This window comes from Phallusia mammillata, chromosome 6, assembly GCF_965637545.1.
Source record: "Phallusia mammillata chromosome 6, kaPhaMamm4.hap1.1, whole genome shotgun sequence".
Taxonomy (NCBI): domain Eukaryota; kingdom Metazoa; phylum Chordata; class Ascidiacea; order Phlebobranchia; family Ascidiidae; genus Phallusia; species Phallusia mammillata.
In genome coordinates, this window is record NC_137257.1 from 18050292 (window position 1) to 18074610 (window position 24319).

General features: G+C 38.8%; 4 protein-coding genes across 5 annotated transcripts in view; 3 read left to right on the plus strand and 1 right to left on the minus strand.

The window, feature by feature from the left end:
- LOC145232885 (uncharacterized) overlaps positions 1-12488 on the plus strand; it is a 39357-nt gene extending 26869 nt beyond the window's left edge. The window contains exons 23-36 of one of the 2 annotated variants that reach the window (XM_080097561.1): positions 240-3353; positions 4383-4565; positions 5307-5359; positions 5431-5497; positions 5911-7766; positions 8116-8261; positions 8569-8675; positions 9174-9344; positions 9712-9834; positions 10239-10362; positions 10574-11026; positions 11150-11199; positions 11939-12062; positions 12130-12488. In XM_080097561.1, coding sequence (XP_079953687.1) covers positions 240-3353; positions 4383-4565; positions 5307-5359; positions 5431-5497; positions 5911-7766; positions 8116-8261; positions 8569-8675; positions 9174-9344; positions 9712-9834; positions 10239-10362; positions 10574-11026; positions 11150-11199; positions 11939-12062; positions 12130-12306 — 6748 coding nt within the window. In that variant the 3' untranslated portion in view covers positions 12307-12488. The remainder of the gene's footprint in view (positions 1-239; positions 3354-4382; positions 4566-5306; positions 5360-5430; positions 5498-5910; positions 7767-8115; positions 8262-8568; positions 8676-9173; positions 9345-9711; positions 9835-10238; positions 10363-10573; positions 11027-11149; positions 11200-11938; positions 12063-12129) is intronic. The other variant, XM_080097562.1, reaches the window with a different exon arrangement.
- A 1942-nt stretch (positions 12489-14430) lies between these two features.
- On the plus strand, positions 14431-16842 carry LOC145234427 (equilibrative nucleobase transporter 1-like). Its single transcript, XM_080099161.1, has 2 exons — positions 14431-15304; positions 16679-16842. The coding sequence occupies exons 1-2, from the start codon at positions 14431-14433 to the stop codon at positions 16840-16842; spliced, it is 1038 nt and encodes a 345-aa protein (XP_079955287.1).
- A 2133-nt stretch (positions 16843-18975) lies between these two features.
- Positions 18976-20394, plus strand: LOC145234428 (equilibrative nucleobase transporter 1-like). The gene has a single exon (XM_080099162.1). It carries the CDS (start codon positions 18976-18978, stop codon positions 20392-20394), a length of 1419 nt encoding a protein of 472 aa, XP_079955288.1.
- A 699-nt stretch (positions 20395-21093) lies between these two features.
- On the minus strand, positions 21094-22512 carry LOC145234429 (equilibrative nucleobase transporter 1-like). Its single transcript, XM_080099163.1, has one exon. The coding sequence runs from the start codon at positions 22510-22512 to the stop codon at positions 21094-21096; it is 1419 nt and encodes a 472-aa protein (XP_079955289.1).
- Between the last annotated feature and the right edge of the window lie 1807 nt (positions 22513-24319).

The following is a 24319-nucleotide window of genomic DNA, read 5'->3' on the forward strand; positions in this document are numbered from 1 at the left end:
ACAATCAAACCTTCAAGGCCACACAAAAAGCTCTGTGTTTTAATATGTATAAAATAAATTTAAACCGTTGCTTCGACGTAAATTTAGGTGTTTTTACTGACCATAATAAACTGAAACATGAAAAAGACTACCTGCGATTGCGCTGCAACTGACAATAAAACCGTAAAAATAAAGTAAATCGCATTTGTCATTGTAATTCTTTTGCCCGTAACTATCGCATTTGTTTGTTTTGGTTGCAGCAATGCTGATACATCCACTGGTAGCGGCGTGAGCGTGCATGGCTACAAAGCAGAAGCATTTATGTGGTTGGAGATAGCAGAACAGGTGGTGTCCTACTATGACACCAGCGAACCAACCAAAGTTCCTGAGCTGCTAAAACAAGCGGTCCCCTCAATAGATACAACACTACCTGAACATAAATTGACCAACTCCACCATAGAAGATGGTAACTCAAAGGACTTAATGCCTGACACAATGGTTCACGAGAATGCCCAAATTGAACGAGCCGACACCAGTCAAAATGGTCATGCGAGTTTTCCATTACTAAATAAAATGCTGGACAACAACACTGGTGTCAATAACAAGACGGAAGAACCAGTTTCGTTAAATGGTTCGGAACCACTACCATCGATCGTACCAGAACAAGGAGTCGTGATTCCAACCACATCAGATCAGCAAGACTGTGAAGTTTTAGCCTATTCACCAGTCAGACATTTACCAGAAACCAAAACTGCTGTACAGGAATCAAATGCTCCACAAGTATTCCACGGAAGTGATGACCCCAAAACAGCAAAATTGACTCTATGTAACGAACCAGAAACAGACTTTGCACAGAAATCTTATGATGTTTCAGCTGAAACAACATCTGATGTCCAATATTCCCAACTAATTAACCAGGAAATACTACTGCCGCATTCCAAGGAGCCAATCTACAACACTGAACAAGATCAGCAAATGAACCCTGTTGAAGAATCAAATCAACCACTAGACCATAATCAGATACCAGAGCAACCAACTGATCCAACCCAGAAACCTGAACTGTCAGAAACATCTAAACAACCAGTAGACGAAAACCAAGATCCCAGACCATCAAAGGATCACTCTCAGCAACCAGAAGTGCCATTGGACCAGTTTGAGCAACCACAACAACCAGAGGACCAAATCCAACACCGAGAACAACCATCAGATATCACCCAGCAACCAGAAGTACAAATGCATCTGGTTGAGAAACAAACACACCTAGTAGGCCCATACCAACACCCAGAAGAACCAGCGGATCGCACCAAACAACCAGAAGTACCAATGGACCAGTTTGAGAAACCACAACATCCAGAAGACCAAGAAGAACCAACGGATCACATCCAGCAATCAGTGGTACTACATCAGCCGCTAGACCAAATCCAAAAACAACCACCACACAACTATCAGCAAATTAACCACCCACAACCACCACATTTGGGTAGTGATTTTGCCAGTGCTCGTGATATGTCCTTGTTATCATCTCATATGCTGAGTATGTCGGTGGCCCGAAACCATCCCTTATGGACGGTAGACGCGAATTTGACTTACTCGGAACTGGTCAAACACGACTTGAGTACATGCCCTCAACTGCAGCAGCTGCTTTATTGTCGATACAACGTGGTGGTGAACCCTGATTTGGGGTACCCTGTTTCTCTGTTAAGTGGAGTGTTAACCTCTTATCCAGCTCCTTCTGATGATGCCAGATCGCTGGCTTACAGCATGATTCAAGCCGCTAGGACCAACGTACAAACACCAGAGGTGCAAGGTTTGAATGAGGCAGATGGTGCTACTGTGACTGAAGCCGCAAACCAAACCAATGAAAGTATTTTAGACACTTCTGTAACAACTAGTGGTGAAGGTACGGAAGAAACTGAATCATCAGACACAACTGACCTTGATACATCTGTCCAATCAAACTCTATTGTTGCTGCCACTGAACCAACTGTTGACGAGCCAATACCTAGTACATCTGTCACAGAGGACTCCAAACGAGAAGATGATGCCCCTTTGAGCCAAGATATCAAAACAGAGGAAACGGTCACTAAATTGGAAAGCTCGGCTACAGAAGATCAAGACGCGCAAATAAATAGTCACTGTGAACCGAAGAAAAGCGAAGAAAAGGTCGCTTCGTCTTTAATCTCAGGGTTTATGGAAGATTTTAAAGCGGAATTAAAGTCAACCAACAAGTCCTATCGAAGAGCTGTTGTCCAAGATCTACCATCAATGTTTCACGTACGAGGTCGTCCCAAAGCAAGATTGAATACCTCCGGTTCCTACTCGGTAAGACGAAAACCCAGGTCGATGGCCGAGATTGTGGCGCTGTGTGATAACTTGCCAGCTCTGCAGGAATATCAAGCTAATACTGAAACAGATCGTAAGGTGCCTAAGTTAAAGGTGCTTAAAAAGAAAACCAAAAGAGTTCGAAAAAAACCTGGTTCGGATTCTGAAAATTTGAGTTTTGGTGCTGAAAGCAATTCTTCGCCTATGTCAGATTGGTGTGTTGCGGATAAGGTTGTCACTGGGAGAAAACGACCAAGAAAACAAGTTCTTACAAAGAAAAAGTTTAAGAAACAAGACTTGTTAGTGTTTAAGTCGAAAGTTACACCGACGCCTGACCAACAATTAATCCCTGTTAAAAAGCGAATGGGACGGCCGCCAAAAGTTAATGGCAAAACAACAGCGAAAAAGGCCAAAGCTGAAGCTAAGTTAAAGGAAAAGAAGAATCAAGCACCAGTTGAAAAGGTCAAAAAGAAGAAAAAAGACAAAACTCTGAAACTCGTCCCAGTTTTAGATCGAATTAAGATACCTGAAAACTCCACGGCAAATGCTGCAGAAATTAGCAATCGTATTTTGTTAGATCATTCTTATTTGAAATCTGAAAGCCCACCGATGCATTCTACCAAAGGAAAAACTAAAAAAGTGAAAAGAAAGATATATCCTATTGTACCCCGTTTATCTGCAAGCCCAGCTTTAGCCAGCACTATCCCGACTTCATCGATTACCTTAACACCAGCCAGCACGCAAGATACAAAACCGGTCCAAACTTCAATATTTTCATCACCATTGACTTCAATTTCACCTCCAGACAGTGCAAAGGCATTTTCTGCAGCGACTATTTCAACTCCAACACAAACTGCGACAATCACACCGTTGAAATCCTTTGGCACCTTCGTCTCAACTACATTGCCGAATCCGCTAGACGAGTTTCCATGCTCGATGTGCGAAAAGACCATCAAGGGCACCAAGCACTACATTACCCATCTGAGTGTGCATCACATATTCTGCAAGAAGAAGCATAGCTGCAAGAAGGCTCACTGCTTTAGATCTTTCGAGTAAGTTTTAGTTTCATTTTGTTGCAGCTGTGCACCCAATGGGATTGTGCTTGTATGCCGTTGACTTTAAAACAAAAACCTTATACTGCTTTAATCTCTCCTTTTGATTCCATCTTTTAATAGTAATTAAAAACAAAAAAGGCAACATTTTACTGATAAGCAGGGTTGCCATACTGTCCTTATTTTTGGGATTTGTCAATTTTTTGAAGGGCAATGTCTTAGAGAAAGTTATTGTCCTTAATTCTAAGAAATGTCCTTGTTTTTAAACTCCTTATTTTGTCTTATTTTCAACAATGACAAGGAACAAACTTAGTGAAATCAAAGTTAATCACACCCTGCTACAAACAAAAGTAAACCTAGACTTGAGCTGTGGTAAGATTCACGAAGTATTTTCTACGAACAAGAAGTTGCTGAAACAGATTGTTTCTGGCAAAATATATGGCAGATAATATGTCCTGGCTCGTATAAATGCAAAGATTTGTTCGAAAACGTTTGTTTCGTTTTGCATAACAATTTAATTTTTTGGTTGTCCTTATTTTGGGGTCCATGTCGATGGCAACCCTGCTTATAAGGCCTAAACTAGGCTCAAAATTGCCACGAAATGAAAATAGTAACTGCTGTATTAAACAAAATATTTATAATGCAAGCAGTTTTAATATTATGGGGACAATAAAAGTTTAAGCCTTAAAAAGATACCTTAATCAGTTATGAGATATGATGGAATTATTCACAGGCTTGATTGTAAAACTTACTTAAAGCTCCCATTACAACAACATCAAAGCTATGCGTGTTTTTCGAATCTCGCCTTTAAGATTGTGTTTCACCCTTTTGAAAAGTTTTGTTAGGAATTTTATGTAACAGCAAGATAGCTAAGATGAAAATAAATTCATAACTTGGATCAGCCCTGAAGAGTCTAATACAGACCAGCGATGACGTCACACTCATATATACTGATTATAGGCTTATTGAAGGCGTATATGATGTAGCTGTGATTTGCAACAACATAATGTGTATTGTTTCTATTTCCAGCACCCCAGAAGAGCTTTACTTCCACAGCTTGTTGCATGACACCCAAGGCTTTCCGTGCTTGTTTTGTCGCGAATGGTCGCCCACCCTGAAAGACATCAACGCTCACATTGACAGCAAGCACATCAATCTACACGCTGCTTGGAACAGTACACTTGCAGACATTACCCGAAGATGTGGTAAAAGGTAAGTTGTGCTGACATTGTACAGCGGATAAGCAGCCATATATAGGCCCACCTTTGTTGTAACGTCTGTCAGATTCTAAAGATGGCATCTTGGTGTATTGCTTAAAGGCATATTGCTTTATAACCTTACGGCATATTTGTGTATTGCTTTATGGTATATTGGTGTGGCACCTAATGGTATATTGGTGTATTGCCTTATGGCGTATTGGTGTATTACTTTCTAAAGTTTTTTATTTCTGCCGATGGCCGAGTGGTTTCGTTGTTCATAACGCTGTGGGTTCGAAACCCGCCTTCGTAATCTTTTTTCTGAGCAAGAAGGCATTGCTTTAACCCAGCTATACCTGATTGTTCAAAGTCATGAATTCCCGAAACGGAAAAATCCCATATGGATATAACTTACCAAGCTAGTGGTTTCTAAACCCCATTTTTTTCCAAGGCGTAAATATTAAGTAAAATTAGCTTGTGTGTCTTTGCATCGTGTAAATTTTTTAAAAACTGTAAGATAATACGGTTACAAGCGATTGTAACAGCTAATTTTATCATATAATACTTAAGTTAATGGCTATATGGCCCAATTTATATGATTTTATGAGCCATGACCTGCAGTCTGAGAACCAGCGAACGTAATGAAACTAATGATACATCTAAAATTCGTAAAAACGAATTACCTAATGTTTCATGCACCTAAACCTACAGCCATACGATTTAGTATTACAATGATTCAATCTGAATGTTTTTTTAGAAAGCAAGATTATTTGGTTACTTCATCAACTGCGTCATTACAATCAAGTCTAGGTAGGTTATACCAGTTTAAAAATCTCCATGTGTGAGAATTTTCTAAATGTTGTCTTGCTTACTGTTTGCAGCTCAAACGTCACCTTCAACGTCAAACAACCAAGAATTAGGTTTTGAAAACTCTGGGCAGCAAATTAAGTAAGTTTTTCTTCTGTACACAAACAAACATGTAAATACCAACGGGTGGGGAGATCTTTCTAGAACTAACAGAACATGTATATACATATTTTACATGCGCATATTCGTTGCTTTAAGAAAATCTTACTAGCCGTATAGGTTAAGACTTTATGCTCACACTGGTGATTAAGTATACATACAAAATGCTTTTGTAGTTAAAATTACACAGCAATTTCAACCGACTAGCTTTGGTTAATCACATAGCTACCGTTTTTTTCGATACAGTGGAATACAGCCTTACCTAATAAATGGTGTAATTTTAGATGCAGTATGCAAAAAAACACGAAATATGCTGTTAATCCGAATTCTTCATTATACTTTTGTTAATCATACGTTTAGTTTCGTTCATTTATGACCTTTTTGTTTCCTGACAGAACTTCGACCACGTCTTGTCAGCAGCAAGCATCAAAAAGCAAGGATGTTTCTTCTACACAGTTTAATATGCCGTTCAGGGCCATCAGTCAGGTTTCTGTAAAAACAGCAACCAATGGCACTCAGACCAATAACGCTTCGGTCCCTGGATTCGGCAATACCAAAAAAACGCAGATGCAAAAGTTGTTTGTCAAGCAGTTACCCTGTAATACCGCTACGGCACAACAAAGTACAACTTACAGCTATAATCAACCACAGACAATGTCTTTTGATTCTTCAAAGTCCATGCTTATCATGAAACCAGGTGTCTTAACCAGTTCAGTACCGACGAATAGAAAAAGTCCCACCAAAAAAGTCGAGCCCCGTGAAAGCAAACATCTCACTTCAATGAACGCTCAAGCCCACTTGAAAAAGCTTTTTCTGGAAGCACAGGCGATGAAATCGAAAAGCGAGTCACCAGTGTTGGTAACTAACGGAAAAACTGTTCTGGAAAAGGCTGTAAAGTTTCCTGAGTGTATCGTAAACAGGGCAACCCCTGTCCAAACCGTTAAACTACCAATCAATACTGTTCACGGAACACAGGTGTCAGCCACGCCAGTACAATTTGACCAGACCTCTCACTTGCCAAACGTAACGACCGTTTCATCCGTGCTTGGCCTGTCACGAAACCTTCCCTTTGTTTGCAGCAACCTACCGCAGCAAAATGCAAGGCAAAGTAAGAAAATGAAATCTCTTGCTGTGGTTACACCAATAATGAGGAGCGTACCGAATTCTCAACACAATATTATGATGTTTCAAGCCAATACAGCACCAGCTGTGTACACGCAAAGTATCCCTGCTAACATGAACCGTTTAAATCATCAGAATGTAAATCAAATCAATGTAGTAGGGAATTCCTTTCGTAATATATCGTCAAGGCCTCAACAGCCTATGGAAACATTGCCTCATCAACAAGAAACTGTTAGATTATCAAGCCAAGCGTATAACCGAGATCAGGCGCGTTTTCATTTTGTACAACCTGCTGAAGCTTCTTTCAATGCAGTGATACAGGCTAATGTCGAAATTCCGTTGGTAAACCGGAGCACTCCAAGCCAAATGGATGCAACGGTGCATACAAATCCACAAGGGCCGTTTCCACAGGCCAATCAACCTGTTTCAATGCATCACAACGTGGTTCAACCTCAGAGCATGCAACAGCCGGAAAGATATAGCACCACCGTATTGCCTCGACAAAGACTGAAGCCAATGAACCAAAGTTTTACATTTGTGCAAACGCCAGTTACTTATCAAAAGCAAGGGCAGCCGACGAATATAAGTACGGTTCGGCAACAGCCTCAATTCGGCGTACAGTCAAATGTTGTCAACCAAAATCAGACTGTACACTTAAAGGAAACCGGAAGTACCCAAGGACCTAAAAGGGTAAAATGCACTCAAGGACCTAAAACACTAAGCGTCCCGTTTAACTACAGGCAAATCGCGCAACAGTTACGTGGACACGACGAAGTTTCCCAAAAGCTCAATGAACACTTGATAAACCAACTGGAAGCGTCAGTCGAAAAAGCTCAAAACCAAAATCAAGCTCAACCTTCACCAACGCAGTACTCCACACATACGTTTGTGCAATGCGATATACCCGAAGATGAACAAACGGGATCAACTTCCGTTCGTGGTGAGCACAGCGGTTCCGTGCCTTCAGTACAGGTGGCTAATGACCCCCAGGCTCAGTTGGGAAACACAGCAAAAGTACGACCCACATGCACAGTGGGCGTGGTAAGAGGAAAGTCACCGGGAGCACCTAAACGACAACTATCGACTAATGCACCTGTACAAGCAAAGCGACGAAGGTCTGATTCGGCAGGTAAGCCAGCAATAAAGCAATGAAAAACACAAACTGAGAAACTACGTAACGATTTAGGCAAGTTTTAGTGACCTATTTTTGGATTTGTGACATATTACCCAGGCGCTTGTTACGTCATGCATTAGTGACGTCATTGTACCCAACTTAAAAAATTATAACTCAAGTTTTTAGTTGTTGTAAGCGTTGTTTGTCCAATGTTTTTGACGTATTAACGGCAAATACATTCAACTTTCCGGATCTTCGCCTAATTCAGGCAATTTTTTTTCTCCAAATAGAACTCAAAAAGTAAAGTTAGTTTGTTGCCTAGCGAAAAAAACAACAAAACAAATGAAATTTATGTGTTTTTCAGTGCGACAACAATTTGCATACATGCCCACGCACGATAGAAATGGAAGGCAATTGTTTATTGACCTGGATAAGCTGGGCGAAAATCGGATCGATTTCTTGGAATGCGAATACTGCAGTAACATGTATTCCAAGTTGGCCGACTTACAGGTATTTTGACAATTGTCCCAAACACTGAATTTTTGCAATCGTTGGCTTATTTATGATTGAATTCATATCGGTTTATAATAGTCGTGCACTGAAGTTTTGTTTGGTAAACCGTTGCTGTTTTTTTGATGTTTAAACCCGAACTACACACATGAATCTGAATGTAAACACTTGAGTCAGGCCCACTTTTTACTGAAACTTATGCCCGAACTTCAAAAATTGAAAAGTCGACTTACAAAATTTGACGTAAAAAATTCCTTTATGAAACTTTTTTGTGAAAAATTTTTATGATGTGAAAACTTGTTCACAGAGTCACATGAAAAGTGATCATTACCTTCATCTGTGTCCAACCCCTCAATGTGGCGACGTTTTCGGGAGTGAAGACTCTCTCGCCAAACACATGAGAGAAAAGCATAGGTATGTGTGTGAACAATGTCAAAGGCAAAAACAATAGTTCTATCATGTCAAAAACATTTATCAAGTTATAGCATTTCAATAGGGATGAGCCGAGCCAGAACCGGAGTACTCAGTACCGAGCATCGCTGTTTTTAATGCTCGGTGCTCGGCCGAGCAGTTGCACAAACTGACCCGAGCGTTAAATTTGCAAATTAATGCCCTGCTAACACATGTAACTAGTGTTCTAAAGGGTGTCTATGAACAAAAACGAATGATGTTTCAAATGCACTAGATGGTGGAAAAACGCGTTAAAGTGAGATGCTCAGGGCTCGACCAAACAGAACATTTGCAGTTTTGGTACATTTCAACATATATTATTCGATGTAACGTTTCGGATATTATTCCTAGTATTTTGTACTTTATTGTTATTATTTGTTTATGTATTACCTGGGTTTTTGAGGCACGCTGAAATAAGTTTAGGAAACAATGCCCTAACATCAACCGTATTCATGTAAACAGGCAACCCATCGAATATGTCCGCACTGAAGAAATTCCTGAAGCGACTGAATCAACCGCTAAACCGGCTAATTCCAACGATTCGGCTAACAGAGAAAACGATGAAGCAGGGCAAGACAAAGCCACAACTAATAGGGAAATCGCAGCCAAGGTTTGGAACGCCAGTAAATCGAGGTAAGGTTTGAGTTACCCAAAAACTTCAAGCTGTTTTGGCCCTAACCTGAAATTTAATCGCACAAACTTAGTCGGATCTTTACTATCTTATTGCAGAAGAAAATCTGCTTTTATGGATGTTCGGTAACAACAAAAAACACATTAGCGTTTAATGCAGTGGTTCCAAACCTTTTTCGACGAATTCCTAGCCTAACATTTCTAAAGAATTTTATTTCTCCCTAATATACTACATAATAGATGTTTAACCATCCAAAAATCACACCCCCGGTTGAGAACCACTAGTATAATGCATTGAGTCAATATCTTTTTTTGATAAATCTTGAATATTATCAAAAAATGACTTAACATTTGTTAAACTATGTTACAGAAGTGACAAAGAAGAAAATCGGAAACGTTTTGAGTATTATTACATTGATCATAGTTCCGCTGGTGTCCCCGAATGTGACTTGCTTTGGTGTCTGTTCTACGAAGTTAAAACGTTTGCTGAAAGGTAGACACTGTAAACTGGTTTACATCTTGTTATTTTATTCAAATCCCACAACCTGTAATGTTTTAAGTTTCGTCGTTTTTGAAATATTTTTTGGTTATAATTTTTCTCATTTGCGATATTTACAGTGTTGGTTTAAATTTCATGCAATTAAAACAAATCAAAAGTTCGGTTTTAGGTGAATTTTCAAAAAACGTCAGGGCCGAAACCGAAACATGGGAAAACGGCCAACCGAAACTTTGATGTATCACTACTTTAAACACTATATTTAAATATCAATAGCAACACTCGAAGCTTGTGTGAAATCCACAGCTCGGGTTCGAATCTTGAACTCTAAATGCTTTTCCAAAAATAGTTGTTTGTATCACACAAAACGCAATAATCTTACCTTTATTACTTCTTTACAGGAGTAGTATGAGAATAACTGAACAGGGTTTGCAATGCAAGAGGTGTCCGATCGCTCAATGCCCTGTTTTGGGCGGAAAGAAAGCTCTCTACTACCACATACTGGAACAGCACAGCCTTGAAAAGGTGAGCTTACTCCTTCGCCATTTTGTTAAGACGAAAATGAGTATTGAGAGCCTAGATATCAACAAACTCCCCTAAACTCTCAAAAAAGAAACACAACTGCAAAAAAATAAAGTTCAAAATTCCATCTTTATTTCACACCAAACATTTACAGATTAACACATGTTGATTTCAATACTAAACCTTGCAACAAAATACTTATGGTTTTATTTAGATCTATGGATTTCTGCAAAAGCGAATTCAAACATCGAAAAGGCGGAGATCTTTTCCTGTTGTCAATCCCGAACCAATTGTCATAGAAGACGATGACGACGACGTTTTGCCAAATTCCTCATCTTTGCAAAATCAATCTAACCCTTACTCAGCGGGCCCTAGTATTAAAGTTGAGAAAAAACACAGTGAGAAAATAGGACCCTTTGACAGGGAGTCCTCGAAATATTCCGCTATGGCCTTTTCCCTGCTCGAGAGTCGGCGGGAATCTTTTGAGATCTCATGTCCCGAGGAAGAAGTGGATGAGAGTTCTGCGGAGATTGAGCATCCACGTTGTGATGATTCATCTTTTTCTGTGGACGCAAGACCCCTTCAAGTGATTGAGAATGTTTCTGCATGTGAAGAAGTGGAAAGCATTGACGCTGTAGAATTGATTGTCGACTCGCCCACAGAAAAGGTACCTATATGATAATTCTAAGCATTGTATTTTTGAAACGTTGTTTAAATGTGACATGTAGAAGTGTTCATATTTGCTCAAGAAAGTTATTTTTAGCCAAACCTATATTTTAACTCTCTGCAGATCGAAACCAGTTACGAATGTTTGGTATCCGATTGCACGACTATCCTCAAGTAAGTAAAATACTTGTACGATTCCTGCTTTTTAAATTGTGCGTAGTTATTATAAACGCGTCGCAGCAGCAGCCTGTGTATAACTTTTTTGATCATTTCACTGACTCTTAAACTACAACAGGGGTTCCCAACCTGTGGTACGCAAAGGTTTTTCAGGTGGCACGCGAGTAGCTTCCGCTTTTTTTCATAAAAACCTGTATTCACAACTTTATATTTTGTTTCTTGGTTTTGTTTACCAAATTTTTTTTTACCGAAGCCCATTCTAATTGTTACGTAACTATTGCAGTTGTTTCGTATCATAACGATTTTGAAAATACAGGTCATTTTATTGTCAACAAGAAGCACAGTTGCTTTGAAAAACCGTACAACGCTGTGTGACAGTGGGCGTTAATTATGTCAAAATGATTGCTCTTGATAGATACCATCTACTGTTTTATATCTTAAGCTACCAGCTTAAGGTTTAGTGTTATTTTAGTAGGCCAATGTTATTACTCTGAATAAAATATTATTCGATTAAATTAGTCGTTCTCCAAGAAGTGGTACGCGTGGCAGTATAGAGCATCCAAGTGGTACGAGATCGTAAAAAGGTTGGGAACCCCTGAACTACAAGAACATTTTTTGTGAACGGGTGTAAACCACCTAAATTTCACTGTGAAGAATTGGTTGTACATTGCAACTTTATGTCCTTTTCCTTGAACAAACTTGTTTCGGTGTTTAACTGTTTCATTGATGTTTTTAGGACGAAATCGGAGATTGAAATTCACATGAAGACGCACAACAGTGTAAGCTGGTATCACGTACAAGGAACGCAAGTCTGGCCCATGTATGAGTGCACTGTTGACCTTACTCCGGTAAGTTCTAAGGTCAGATCTCATTTTGAATAACTCTACTTAAATTGTCCACTCAATTAACAAGTATGTGTCTTGTAAGTGTGACGACGAAGCTCCTAGTGCCAATGACGCGAAACTAGTGACGTCAACGGCCGACCCGGAAAGCCCGACGTCACCAAACGACGTGACGTCACCAGCGGAAGAGTCGGAAGCTTTTGGTGCGTCCCTATGCCTTGTTTTGGAAAAATGCAATACCAGTGATGAACCATCCCTATGACGTCACTGCTGAGATCGTCGTCCGTGACGTCATCATTACTCTGTATTCTTTTCGCGTTGGTGCCTTTCTGCTTTGTACTGCCACGTGTCAAGCGTTGATTTCGTTTCTATTGTTGCGTAGTCTTTTTGTTGTTTTTTCACAAGCCATCGTGAGGAACGAATTGTAAATACGGTTTGGGCAAATTTGCTTTTCTGGATTCAGGCAGTGCGAAGTGGTTGAAAGAAACAGCGGTTCGTTTTTCACTACAGGTTTCACTTGGTAGAAAATGCTATGACATGCTCACAGAATGCAAAGAAACGCTTCATAAAGGGGAAAAGTAAATTGACACATGGAATTGTTTGAAAGCAAATTCTCCACCATTTTAAGCATAATTATCCTATTTGGAAACACGACGAAAGTTAATGGTAGGAGAGGATGGAAAACGGTGCGCTATAAATGCAGAAACACTGCACAAATCTTACCAACTGTTGTGGTAACCGGAGAGAGTAAATAGCACGGGTATTCAACCCGCAGTAATTACTGGTACACACCTAAACCTACAATAACATATATCACCACAATGCGCCTTTGTGACTCACACACAGTTTTTGCCAAGCTATGTTGGTCGACAGTACAGGAATAAGTCACCCTTCACGTGATGATAAAACAGGAATGCGGCGTAAACAAAATACAACTTGAGCACCTTGTCTAAACCCAACTACATGTACAGTAGGTTACAGCTATTACAAAGCAAAATGACATTTTTAGGTCATTGCAGTTAAGTTCGCATTCATTATAGTAATTCACATTTTGTAGCCATTAAACACAAATGTACAAAGTGACTCACCAATATCCGTCAGCACGACAATAAACGGCTTTTCTAATTCAACCGACGCAGCACCGTGCTCCACGGAAGTCACCAACAAAAAGAACCAAGCCACGTTGCGTTATCAGACAAAACTGGCAGTCGATTATGACGTCACACAACGCAATAGATTGCAACACAAGTTGTAGTGAGGAAAAGCGGGAATTCGGCAAATACCCACAAAAAGGGTGTAACAACATATGTTTCATAACACAATGGATACATGGGCGCCGGCACGTAGGGGCAAGAGGGGGCACTTGCCCCTACGCAAAATTAAAATTACAAACACCGCAAAATTACAACATTTTCTTGAAAAACGCGATGACTGAAAAACGGTAATGCTCTTAGAACAGTGTTTCTTAACCTTTTTAGTGCTCGTACCCTTTGAGCGTTTATAAAATTTTCTCGTACCCCCTGTCTACAATGGCCGACGGAAGTAAACAAAATTGTAACAATAGAAATTAACCTCAGTGTATTTATAAGTTATGCGTTGAAAGCATGCATCAAAACAGTCTTTTAAGTTCAACAATATTTACAGCACACCAACAATCAGTCAATTCAAATCAGTCAAAGACATATAACAAAGTAACTTGCTACGCATTTTTCACAAATATAGCTCATAGCGTATAATTTTACACTGCATGTCGTACCCCCTGCTTTGGTGCTTCGTACCCCCAAGGGGTACACGTACCCCTGGTTAAGAACCCCTGTCTTAGAAGGAAAGTTGATCTGTTGTTGTTTCTATAGCCTCTACCATTTTTATGCTTTTTAAACGGACAAAATGGTTCATAGTTGCGTGGCTGTGCGGGAATTTTTCATCGTTGACGCAAATCTACTGCATATTTTATGCCATATGTACAGAAACTTAAAATAGGAGTCTATCCTTGCATGCGTGTATTTGTCAAAATTTGACCCCTCCTGGAAAAATTTCTGCCGGCGCCCATGAATGCATATAACATGATGGAACAGCGTAAGTTGTTTGATCTGTACCGGTTAACCACTTAAGGCAAACAAAAATTGTGCCTTCAGCATATTCGAAAACGTAGGCCTACAGGAATATATACGTTAAGATACTAAATGTTATTATGAAACCTGCGTTCGCTTTCATCAAATCTGAAACAGCTTAAGCAGTGTTTAAGGTGTTAAGTCTATTACTTAGTTACGGATATTTTGTGAACTCAAGGAAAACATCACAATTAGGGTGTTTTGTGAAGAAACAAGAAATCTTTTGAAGTGGATAGAGGCATTTATTTTCGATTTTTCAAACGTTGCAGGTAAAAATGACTGTGCTTGGTACACTAGGCCTAATTACTGCATTATTGGAAATGATATTAGCTGGAGGGGTTATATTCGGATGGCCTTCACTACAACTTGTCCTCATGCAGGAAGGCTATTTTGCTTTCAACTGTTCTTCAGCATCACGCAACGAAACTCTTGATACATGCTCTTTTAACGAATCATCATACAACCTAGTCTTTACTCTGTCTACTGTTGCACTTATGATAAGCGGAATCCCATTTGGTTGCATATTTGACAAATTTGGAACATGGACCAGTAGAATCATTGCATGTTTTCTTAACACTTTTGGTTGGACATTGCTGGCTGTAATGTCACCAAAAACAGCTGGTTTACTTTTTCCAGCCATGATATTCATTGCAACAGGTGGATTGCATTTCTTTGTTAGCAATGTTCAGTTAAGTGACCTGACAACTCATCGTAAGTCGACATACTTCTATTTACTGGACGGTAGTTATGACTCCTCTGTGGTGGTCTTTTTCCTAATTAAGGTGGCGTATGACAACGGCATTCATTTACGAAGTATTTTTCAGTTCATTGCCTGTCTAAGTGTGTTTTCATGGTTACGCACGTTCCTCTTGATGCCAAAAGACAAAATTCAACTAGAAGGAAATGGCAATGCAGCCAGATACGGGATTTTTAAAGACCTAAATTTTGCGTATCGAACTCAAACAAACTCCGAAATTACATTTGAGTCACAGAATCAAGTCAACTCAAATCCAAGTGAAGAATCAAATCAGGAGCAGATTTCTTCTGTCGACATGAAACAAAGCAAAGAAAAGGAGTTGTCTTTAAAGTTGTGTTTAAAATCTCCACTGTTTTGGTCAAACCTCATATTTCTTTGCGTTGGGCATTTACGTTTGTCATTCTTCTTTGGCAGTTACTTAACTTGGATTAGTCAGATTCAACCCCCCGATAGAATTGATTTTTTTGCGAATCTTTTTAGTTACATATTGATTGCTGCCGGCCTGGCCGCACCTATCAATGGTGTAGTATGCGATGTAGTTGTTAAGTACAGCCGTGATTCAAATATCAGCCAAAACACCCGAAAACTACGTGGCCTCTTTGTATCTATGCTGATAACCGGATGTCTTCAAATAATCCTGAATATTACAGTAATTATTAACAGCATTTATGGTTCTCTAATAATTTTGCTTTTCTTTCGGTCGTTTCTTTTCGGTAGTGTGGTAAATTTTATTGCCCAAAACTTTCCTATGGTTCACTTTGGTCAGCTTTACGGAATTACGTTTTTTGCTGCGGGAGTTTTTTCACTTCTGCAATACGCGTTGTTTCTAACCATCCAAGACTCGTATTTGTTTTTAATTGTGAATTACTTTCTATTAGCAATTTGCCTTCTTAGTTTCATCCACCCTGTTCTTATACTAAAAAAAGTACTAAAGAAGCAGCAATGACAGTTTTGCATTAGGGGAAATTATTCCGTTTTTGAGAATTTTGTTCTGCTGGTTTTGCTTATAGCCTACTTTGAATCTCGCAAATTGACATTGTTTTCACGACACGAATCTTTTAAAGTTTAATTGATGTCTGATGGTTTAAGGCTTGCGTGACATTCTTTGAATCGTGCCAAAACATTGTAATTATAAGAACATCAAAGCTTTTGACTATCTTCACTGACATTTCGTTTGCGCTTAAATCGATTTGGTTTGTTTGTACAAAAGAGTTACGAAAGTTATATCCTTGTTGAAGTCGAATAAGGCATTTTTCACTAAAATAATTCAAAATGTGTAAGAAAATCAAGATTTTGCTCAAGATACACATATGAAAACAAAAAAGTGAAATAATTAGTTAAATGAAACTGGTGGCTAATGTGGCAAGGTCGTCCCGCCGTATTTTGCTGTTTTCCGTACTTTTCACATTTGTACGTACGTCAGGTGAAATGCGATGAAAAGCTTTGAGCTCTGCCTTCCAAGACGATGGGTGCGCAAAAAATAAATTGTCTTTGCCCACAAATGAATAGAACACGTGGAACTGCGTAAGATATGAATGTGTCCCATCTAATTTTTTTGCAAAACGAAATCGGAGGTTAGAATTCACATGAAGACGCACAACAGTGTAGGCTGGTATCACATACAAGGAACACAAGTCTGGCCCATGTATGAGTGCACTATTGACCTTATTCAGGTAAGTTCAGAGGTCATGTCTTATCCTGAATTAATGTTCCTAAAAACTCTATTTAAGTAACGAATATGTGCCATTATATGTGTAACGACGTAGCTTCTAGTGCCAATGACGTGGAACTAGTGACATCATCGGCTGACCCGGAAAGCCCGACGTCACCAAGCGACGTGACATCACCAGCTGAAGAGTCGCAAGCTTTTGGTGCGTCCCTATGCCTTGTTTTGGAAAAATGCAATACCAATGATGAAGCATCCCTATGACGTCACTGTTGAGATCGTCGTCCGTGACGTCATCATTCCTCTGTATTCTTTTCGCGTTGGTGCCTTTCTGCCTTGTACTGCCACGTGTCAAGCGTTGATTTCGTTTCTATTGTTACGTAGTGTTTTTTGTTGTTTTTTCACAAGCCATCGTGAGGAACGAATTGTAAATACGGTTTGGGCAAATTTGCTTCTCTGGATACAGGCAGTGCGAGGTGGTTGAAAGTAACAGCGGTTTGTGTTTCACTACAGGTTTAGCTTGGTAGAAAATGCTATGACATACTCTCAGAATGCAAAGAAACGCTCGACAAGGGAAAAAAGTAGCTTGACACATAGAGTTGCTTGAAAGCAAATCCTTCACTCCTTAAAGCATAATTTTCCTAATTGAAAACATAAGAGAGTTGGCGGTAGGGGTAGTACTCTTTGCAACCTTCATGACCAGGAAGTATTTGACCACAGTTTTCAATGTTAAAATACTTATAACAGAACGACTTGATACAACCAGATGCAAAATTAGTATCCCTTGCTCACACATCTTTCATAAAAGAAGTTTTACACAATCGAACGCTTCCTTTGGTTTGTTTCATTTTAAACGTATTCACCCACGATAAACTAATAATGTCAGCCGGCTGAACAGGCAGTGAAAAAAATCTAAAATCAAAATTGTTGTGTGTGGCCAGGAAGTTATAGTGACTCCACATATCAAGCCGAAAATAAATGCGCGCGAACTTGGAATATTACCAAGCACAAGCAAATTGATGGTACAATTGGAAGATCAGTGTGTGCTACAGCTACACTGTCATTACAGGAAAGTTGGTTTGTAGGTACCTAATATGGTTATCATTCAGCTTCGTTTGTTAAAAAATTACCACTGTATGAACAAAACTGAGAACAAAAAGTGCAATGAGAAGATACCTACAACAAAAAACAAATACTCGTTTTCGATGTTATAGTACTGCAAAGATCTGAAAAGTTCACCCGATATGTATGTTAATCCCCAAAGCTTTCCAAAGTGAATCATCGGAAAAGTTCCGAATCGAAAATTTGATACGCTACCGTGAAGAAAAGTTAGCAGACATTAGCGTATCAAATTCAGTAAAATACAAAGAAATTATGAATTACATTTTTTGTCTTTCAAAACAGAAAATTCCTTTGTGTAAAAAACACTTAGGCTACGTGAGGTGAAATAATAGGTAAAAGCATTGACCTGCTTTTTTTTTAGTTCACAAAACACATATGTATCTTAACCGCAAGTGCATGATGGAACAGCGTAAGATGTTTAATCACTACTGGTTAACCACTTAAAGGTAAACACAAATTGTGCCTTCAGCAAATTCGATCAGCACAGGAAAATTTAAGATGCTAAATATTAGGCTACATAAGCCATTGCTGCCAGGCATAATATCAGATTTATCGAGCTCTTCTGGCAATTGTATTGATGCTAAATGTTATATTAAACCTGCGTTTTGATCAAACTAGAGGCCGTGGTCCCTTTGGGGGTCCGCCACTCGATTTCAGGAGGACCGCGGGGAGCTTTAAGTAATTCTACGATCTTGTGTAATATGAGATCTTGCGAGTGCGTAAGCAAAAATTAGATAGAGAAACGAGTGTTCTTACGAACCTAAACTAAATTCATTCTGTATGTTGTTGTGGGAATGCTTTCGACAGAAATTAATTAACTTTCAGTTTGATGATTGGACAGTTTAATTTTGCAACAGGTATTTTAAATTTTATAAATATATTTAGCTTGGACCGCAAGTGCTCGAAAAAATTGAGAAGGGTTCGTTACGACAAACAATTAAAAAAGTTTGAGAACCGCTGGTTTAAGGTGTCATGTATATTTACGCAGTTACAGGTATTTTTTGAACACAAGAAAAACATAACATGGGTGTTTGGTGAAGAAAACAGAATACTTTTAAAGTGTGATAGAGGCTTCTATTTTCTTTTTTTACAAACCTTGCAGTTAAAAATGTTTTAAATTCTGTTTTGTTAAGTGCCAAAAATCTAATTAAATATCTGGGACTATATTTTACTCGCATTTTTGTTTAGTCGAAATCATTAAGGTTCTTAACAAATCCAGTCAAGTTTCAGGACGCACCTATATTCCCATGTTTTTTTCAAACGTTGCAGGTAAAAATGACTGTACTTGGTACACTAAGCTTAATTACTGCGTTATTGGAAATGGTATTAGCTGCAGGGGTAATTTTCGGATGGCCTTCTCTACAACTTGTCCTCATGCAAGAAGGTTATTTTGCTTTCAACTGTTCTTCAGCATCAAGCAACGGAACTTTTGCGACATGCTCTTTTAACGAATCGTCATACAACTTAGTCTTTACTCTGTCTACAGTTGCACTTATGATAAGCGGAATCCCATTTGGTTACATATTCGATAAATTTGGAACATGGACCAGTAGAATCATTGCATGTTTTCTCAACACTTTTGCTTGGGCATTGCTGGCTGTGATGTCACCGCAAACAGCTGGTTTACTTTTCCCAGCCATGATAATGATTGCTGTAGGAGGAAAGCAACTCCTAGTAAGCAATGTTCAGTTAACTGACTTGATAAGCAATCGTAAGTCAACATACGTGTATCTAGTGGACGGTACTTATGACTCCTCTGTGGTCGTCTTTTTCCTATTTAAGGTGGCGTATGACAACGGCATTCATTTACGAACTATTTTCCAGTTCATGGCCTGCCTAAGTGTGTTTCCATGGCTACGCACGTTCCTCTTGATGCCAAAAAACAAAATTCAACTTAACAAAAATGGCAATGCAGCCAAATACGGGATTTTTGAAGTTCTACATCTTGCGAAGCGAACTCAAACAAACTCTGCAGTTACATTTGAGTCACAGAATCAAGTCAACTCAAATCCAAGTGAAGAATCAAATCAGGAGCAGATTTCTTCTGTCGACATGAAACAAAGCAAAGAAAAGGAGTTGTCTTTAAAGTTGTGCTTAAAATCACCGCTTTTTTGGTCAAACCTCATATTTCTTTGCGTTGGTTACTTGCGTTTAGTATTCTTCTTTGGCAGTTACATAACTTGGATTAGTCAGATTCAACCAGATAGAATTAATTTTTTTGCTAACCTTTTTAGTTACATATTGATTGCTGCCGGCCTGGCCGCACCTATCAATGGTGTAATAGGCGATGTAGTTGTTAAGTACAGCGGTGATTCCAACACCAGCCGAAACACCCGAAAACTACGTGGCCTCTTTGTATCTACGCTGATAACCGGATGTCTTCAAATAATCCTAAATATTACAGTAATTATTAACAGCATTTATGGTTCTCTAATAATTTTGCTCTTCTTTCGCTCGTTTCTTATGGGTGGTGTGTCAAATTTTCTTGCCCAAAACTTTCCAATGGTTCACTTTGGTCAGCTTTACGGAATTACATTTTTTGCTGGAGGACTTTTTTCACTTCTGCAATACGCGTTGTTTCTAACCATCCAAGACTCGTTTTTGTTTTCGATCGTAAACTACCTTCTATTAGGAATTTGCATTCTTAGTTTTGTCCACCCATTTCTTATACTAATAAAAGTACTAAAGGACTAGCAATGCCAGTTTTCTATGAGCGGATATTATTCTGTTTTTGAGAATTGTGTTCAACTGGTGTCGCTTATACTTTATATCTCGCAAATTGTTATTGTTTTCACGGCACAAATGTGATGGTTAATGCTTGCGTGACTTTCTCTGAATCGTGCCAAAACAATGTAATTATTACAAAACTACATTAAAGCATATTTCACTCCACTGATATTTCATTTGCACTTAATTCGATGCTGGTTTGTCTGTACAAAGTAGTTACAAAAGTTAAATGCTTGCTCAATAATTCGAACATTTTTCACTAAAATGATTTAAAATGTGGAAGATAATCAAGATTTTTGCTCAAAACAAAATAAATGAAATAATTAGTCAAATGAAACTGGTAGGTAATTTGGCGAGGTCGTCCCGCCGTATGTTGCAGTTTTCCGTACTTTCCATATTTGATCGTTACGTCAGGTGAAATGCGATGATAAGCATTGAGCTTTGCCCTCCAAGGCGATGGGTTCGCAAAAAAAAAAATTTTATTTCCCACAAGTGAATAGGACATGTGGAACTACGTAAGATATGAGTGTACTGCAGCTCAACCACTTTAGGCAAACGGTGTGCCTTCTGCACATTCGTACAAGTGTAATGATGCTTCTACGTTTTGCACAAAACCTGCGTTTAATTTCAGCAAATCTAAAACAAAATAGGTTTTTGACATCTGTGTTATTCTTCACTGTTTACAGTTTTACATGTATACGCTTTAACAAAGATAAGCAAAGGGTGAATTAAACTAAGAACACAAAGAACCAACAGAAGATAGTTTACAACGGAAAATAAATGTAAGTTTTCGATGGTTAAAAACAACGCGTACTGCAAAGTTCCGAAAAGCCCAGCTGATATATATGTAAACCCAAAAAGCTTGCCAAAATGAATCATTGGAAATGCTTTAGCTATAAAGTCTATCACACTACCGTACAGAAATGAACGATAGAAAAGCAAAGTTACTAAGGACCCATATATGCTGTTTGCCAACACTGTAATGTTCAGAATTATTTCAAGTGTTCCTGTTATTAAAATGGATACAAAAAGACCACGTAGTTTTCGGGTTTGGGGGCTAATTTCTGGCGAGTTGTTGTACTTAATTACAGCGTCGCATATTAAACCATTTATAGGTGCTGCTAGACCGCCTGATATCAAAAAGTAACTGAAAAGGTTGGTGAAAAAGTCGAGTCTCCCTGCAATTTCTATCTGACTAATCCAAGTTATGTAACTGCCAACATAAAATACAAACCGCAAGTTGCCTACGGAAATGAACATAAGGTTGGTCCAAAAAAGTGGGGACTTTAAACACGATTTTAAAGTCTTCTCCATTTCTGTGTTTTGTGTCTCATCAACGGATGAAATTTCATTCTGATTTAAATTGGCTTGAAACTGCACCTTTGCTTTCCTCGCAAAATTTAGGCGAGTTTGCTTTGCAAGGTGCAAGACTTCAAAGATTCCGAATTTTACTGCTTTGCCATTTTCTTCAACTAAAAGTTTGTTTTTTGGCATCAAAAGAAACGTGCGTACCCATGGAAACACACTTAGGCAGGCCATGAACTGAAAAATGGTTTTAAATTGAATGGCATTGTCGTACGCCAGTTTCACAAGAAAGAAAATTACCACCCCGGAATCAAATGCACCAGTAACCATAAAGTTATAACCCGATTTGAAGTTGGTTGTCAGGTCATTTAACTGAACGTTGCTGATTAGTAAATGCAATCCGGCTGTTGCAATGAATATCATGGCTGGAAAAAGTAAACCAGCTGTTTGCGGTGACATCACAGCCAGCAATGTCCAGCCAAAAGTGTTGAGAAAGCATGCAATGCTTCTACTGGTCCATGTTCCAAATCTGTCCAATATGTAACCGAATGGAATTGCGCTTATCATAAATCCAGTAATAGCCATAGCAAAGACTAGGTTAAATTTTGCTTCGCCGGAAGAGCATGTGGTTGCGTTACTTATGTTTGAAGAGCAATTCAACGCAAAATAACCTTCCTGCATAAGGACAAATTGAAGTGAAGGCCATCCGTATATTGCACCACCTTGTAACAGCACTTCCAGCAATGAAGTGACAAGGCTTAATGTATTAAGTAAAATCATTTTTACCTCAAAGATTTGTAAAACAAAAGAACTCATAAACAAACAGATACTAACACTAAAAGGATTTGTTAAGAAAATATTACAGGTAAATCAACTGAACAACATGCTTTTGTTATTAACCAGCTTTCGGCCCGGTAACATCCAAATTTCGTAATAAAAACGCTGAATCAAATTGATGGTGAAATATTTCCTGTCCTCTACCCTAAACATAAGGGCACAATCGATCTACTGAATACGTTGCCTTGCCGGTTTATGACTGAAATCGCTTTGTGTTTAAAAACAAAATACGCGTGACAGAAAACTCAATTGCGTATCGGATGTTTGTCATTTAAACAACAACAAAGTCATCAAATTTCTGTAAACGAAATAGTTCATAATCTGACCGGGGATAAAGAGTAGGTGCTGGGCTATTCGGGTTTACGCTTCAGTTTAAATAATACGGCTTGATTTCAGCCTGACTTTACTTATTTGAGCTACATTTCGCCAAGCATACACTTTGGGCTTTGTTTCAACTCTCAGCAAAAAACAATTCAACTTCGGGTTGGACCCATTTTTTTGGATTCTGGACTAATTCAGACGACAATTTTAGGCCGGATGGGTTTTAGGTTTGGTAATAGTTTGATGTAGGACTTTTATGGCTAATCTAAATTGTTTCCAAATGATCGTTTCTGTTTTGAATGTACGATTTGATGTCTTTCTTGATGCAACCTTTTTTACGTTGTGTTGCTAATGTCAAGATTGTTCAGCCAAAGGGGCGGTCAACGACTGTTGGTATTTGTTGTACGATCAACGACATTTGGTATCTGAAACGTATCTCAAAGGACCGTTTAGGCCTAAAGGACATAGGGTTACAAATTTACAGAGAAATTTATGCTACCGCGGACATGTATGTTGAAACGAGCTGACGATTCTTCGTTGATTAAAACGCTATTACCAAACATTTGATATTTGAAAACTGTCTAAAAGTAGTTTTTAGGCATAAACGACTGACGGCCAAATATTAATAAAGAAAAATAAACAATCGTGTCGAGTTGAAAAACGTTTTTTTATTTAAAAAAAAAAATTGGTTGACACATTGGCAATTTGGTTGCTGTTAATGTGATTTTCCAAACATATTTTTAAATTTAAAAAACTATTTTATCTGCTCGAACAAATCGATGTCAGTTTTGATTCTAATGCCCTCATCGGAAGTTTCACCGCAGACTAATGCATTGGATCTGAGCAACAAGTGACTAAACCCGTTACTGTGGAACAAATAGACTCCATTAAGGAGTTGATTAATTTTGATCACCACTACTCCAAACCCCGAATGAATATCCACCGTGTTACAGCTGCTAACAATGCTGCAAGCAAACTCGTGCTAGTACAATTGAGCCGCTCTTTGCGTTTGACCAAGTTGATCCGTCAACATTCCAACCTGTTCGAAGAAGACCAAAAGCCAACTGCCCTTTTTATTATACTTTGCTTAAGTTTATGCAAAATCAGATCCAAGCCTCGTGAAATGGCTTACCCCAGGGGTGTCCAGAGTGCGGCCCGCGACGGTATTTTACATTCCCGCAGCTGTTGTTTTAAATCCCGTATGGCCCACCATAATTGGATCAAGTTTTTGGGTTGTGGCGACCTGCGACTTCATGCAAAACCTTTCTATAAAACAGGGGTGGGGAACCTACTTTACATCGCGGGCCGCATGAATTGCACAACATTTTCGGGCGGGCCAAATATTTTTTTGTTTTCAAAATTTATGTAAAATATCCGAAGCACACAAGTGGTTTTACATTTCATCGCTTCAGATTTGATTTTTTCTTTG

Bases quoted from the DNA above. Each gene is read 5' to 3' on its own strand.
- LOC145234427 (XM_080099161.1), top strand. From the start codon at position 14,431: ATGACTGTGCTTGGTACACTAGGCCTAATTACTGCATTATTGGAAATG. The intron at 15,305-16,678 runs GTTTGTCATTCT...GTAACGACGTAG, and splicing joins TCTTTGCGTTGGGCATTTAC to CTTCTAGTGCCAATGACGTG.
- LOC145234428 (XM_080099162.1), top strand. From the start codon at position 18,976: ATGACTGTACTTGGTACACTAAGCTTAATTACTGCGTTATTGGAAATG.
- LOC145234429 (XM_080099163.1), bottom strand. From the start codon at position 22,512: ATGATTTTACTTAATACATTAAGCCTTGTCACTTCATTGCTGGAAGTG.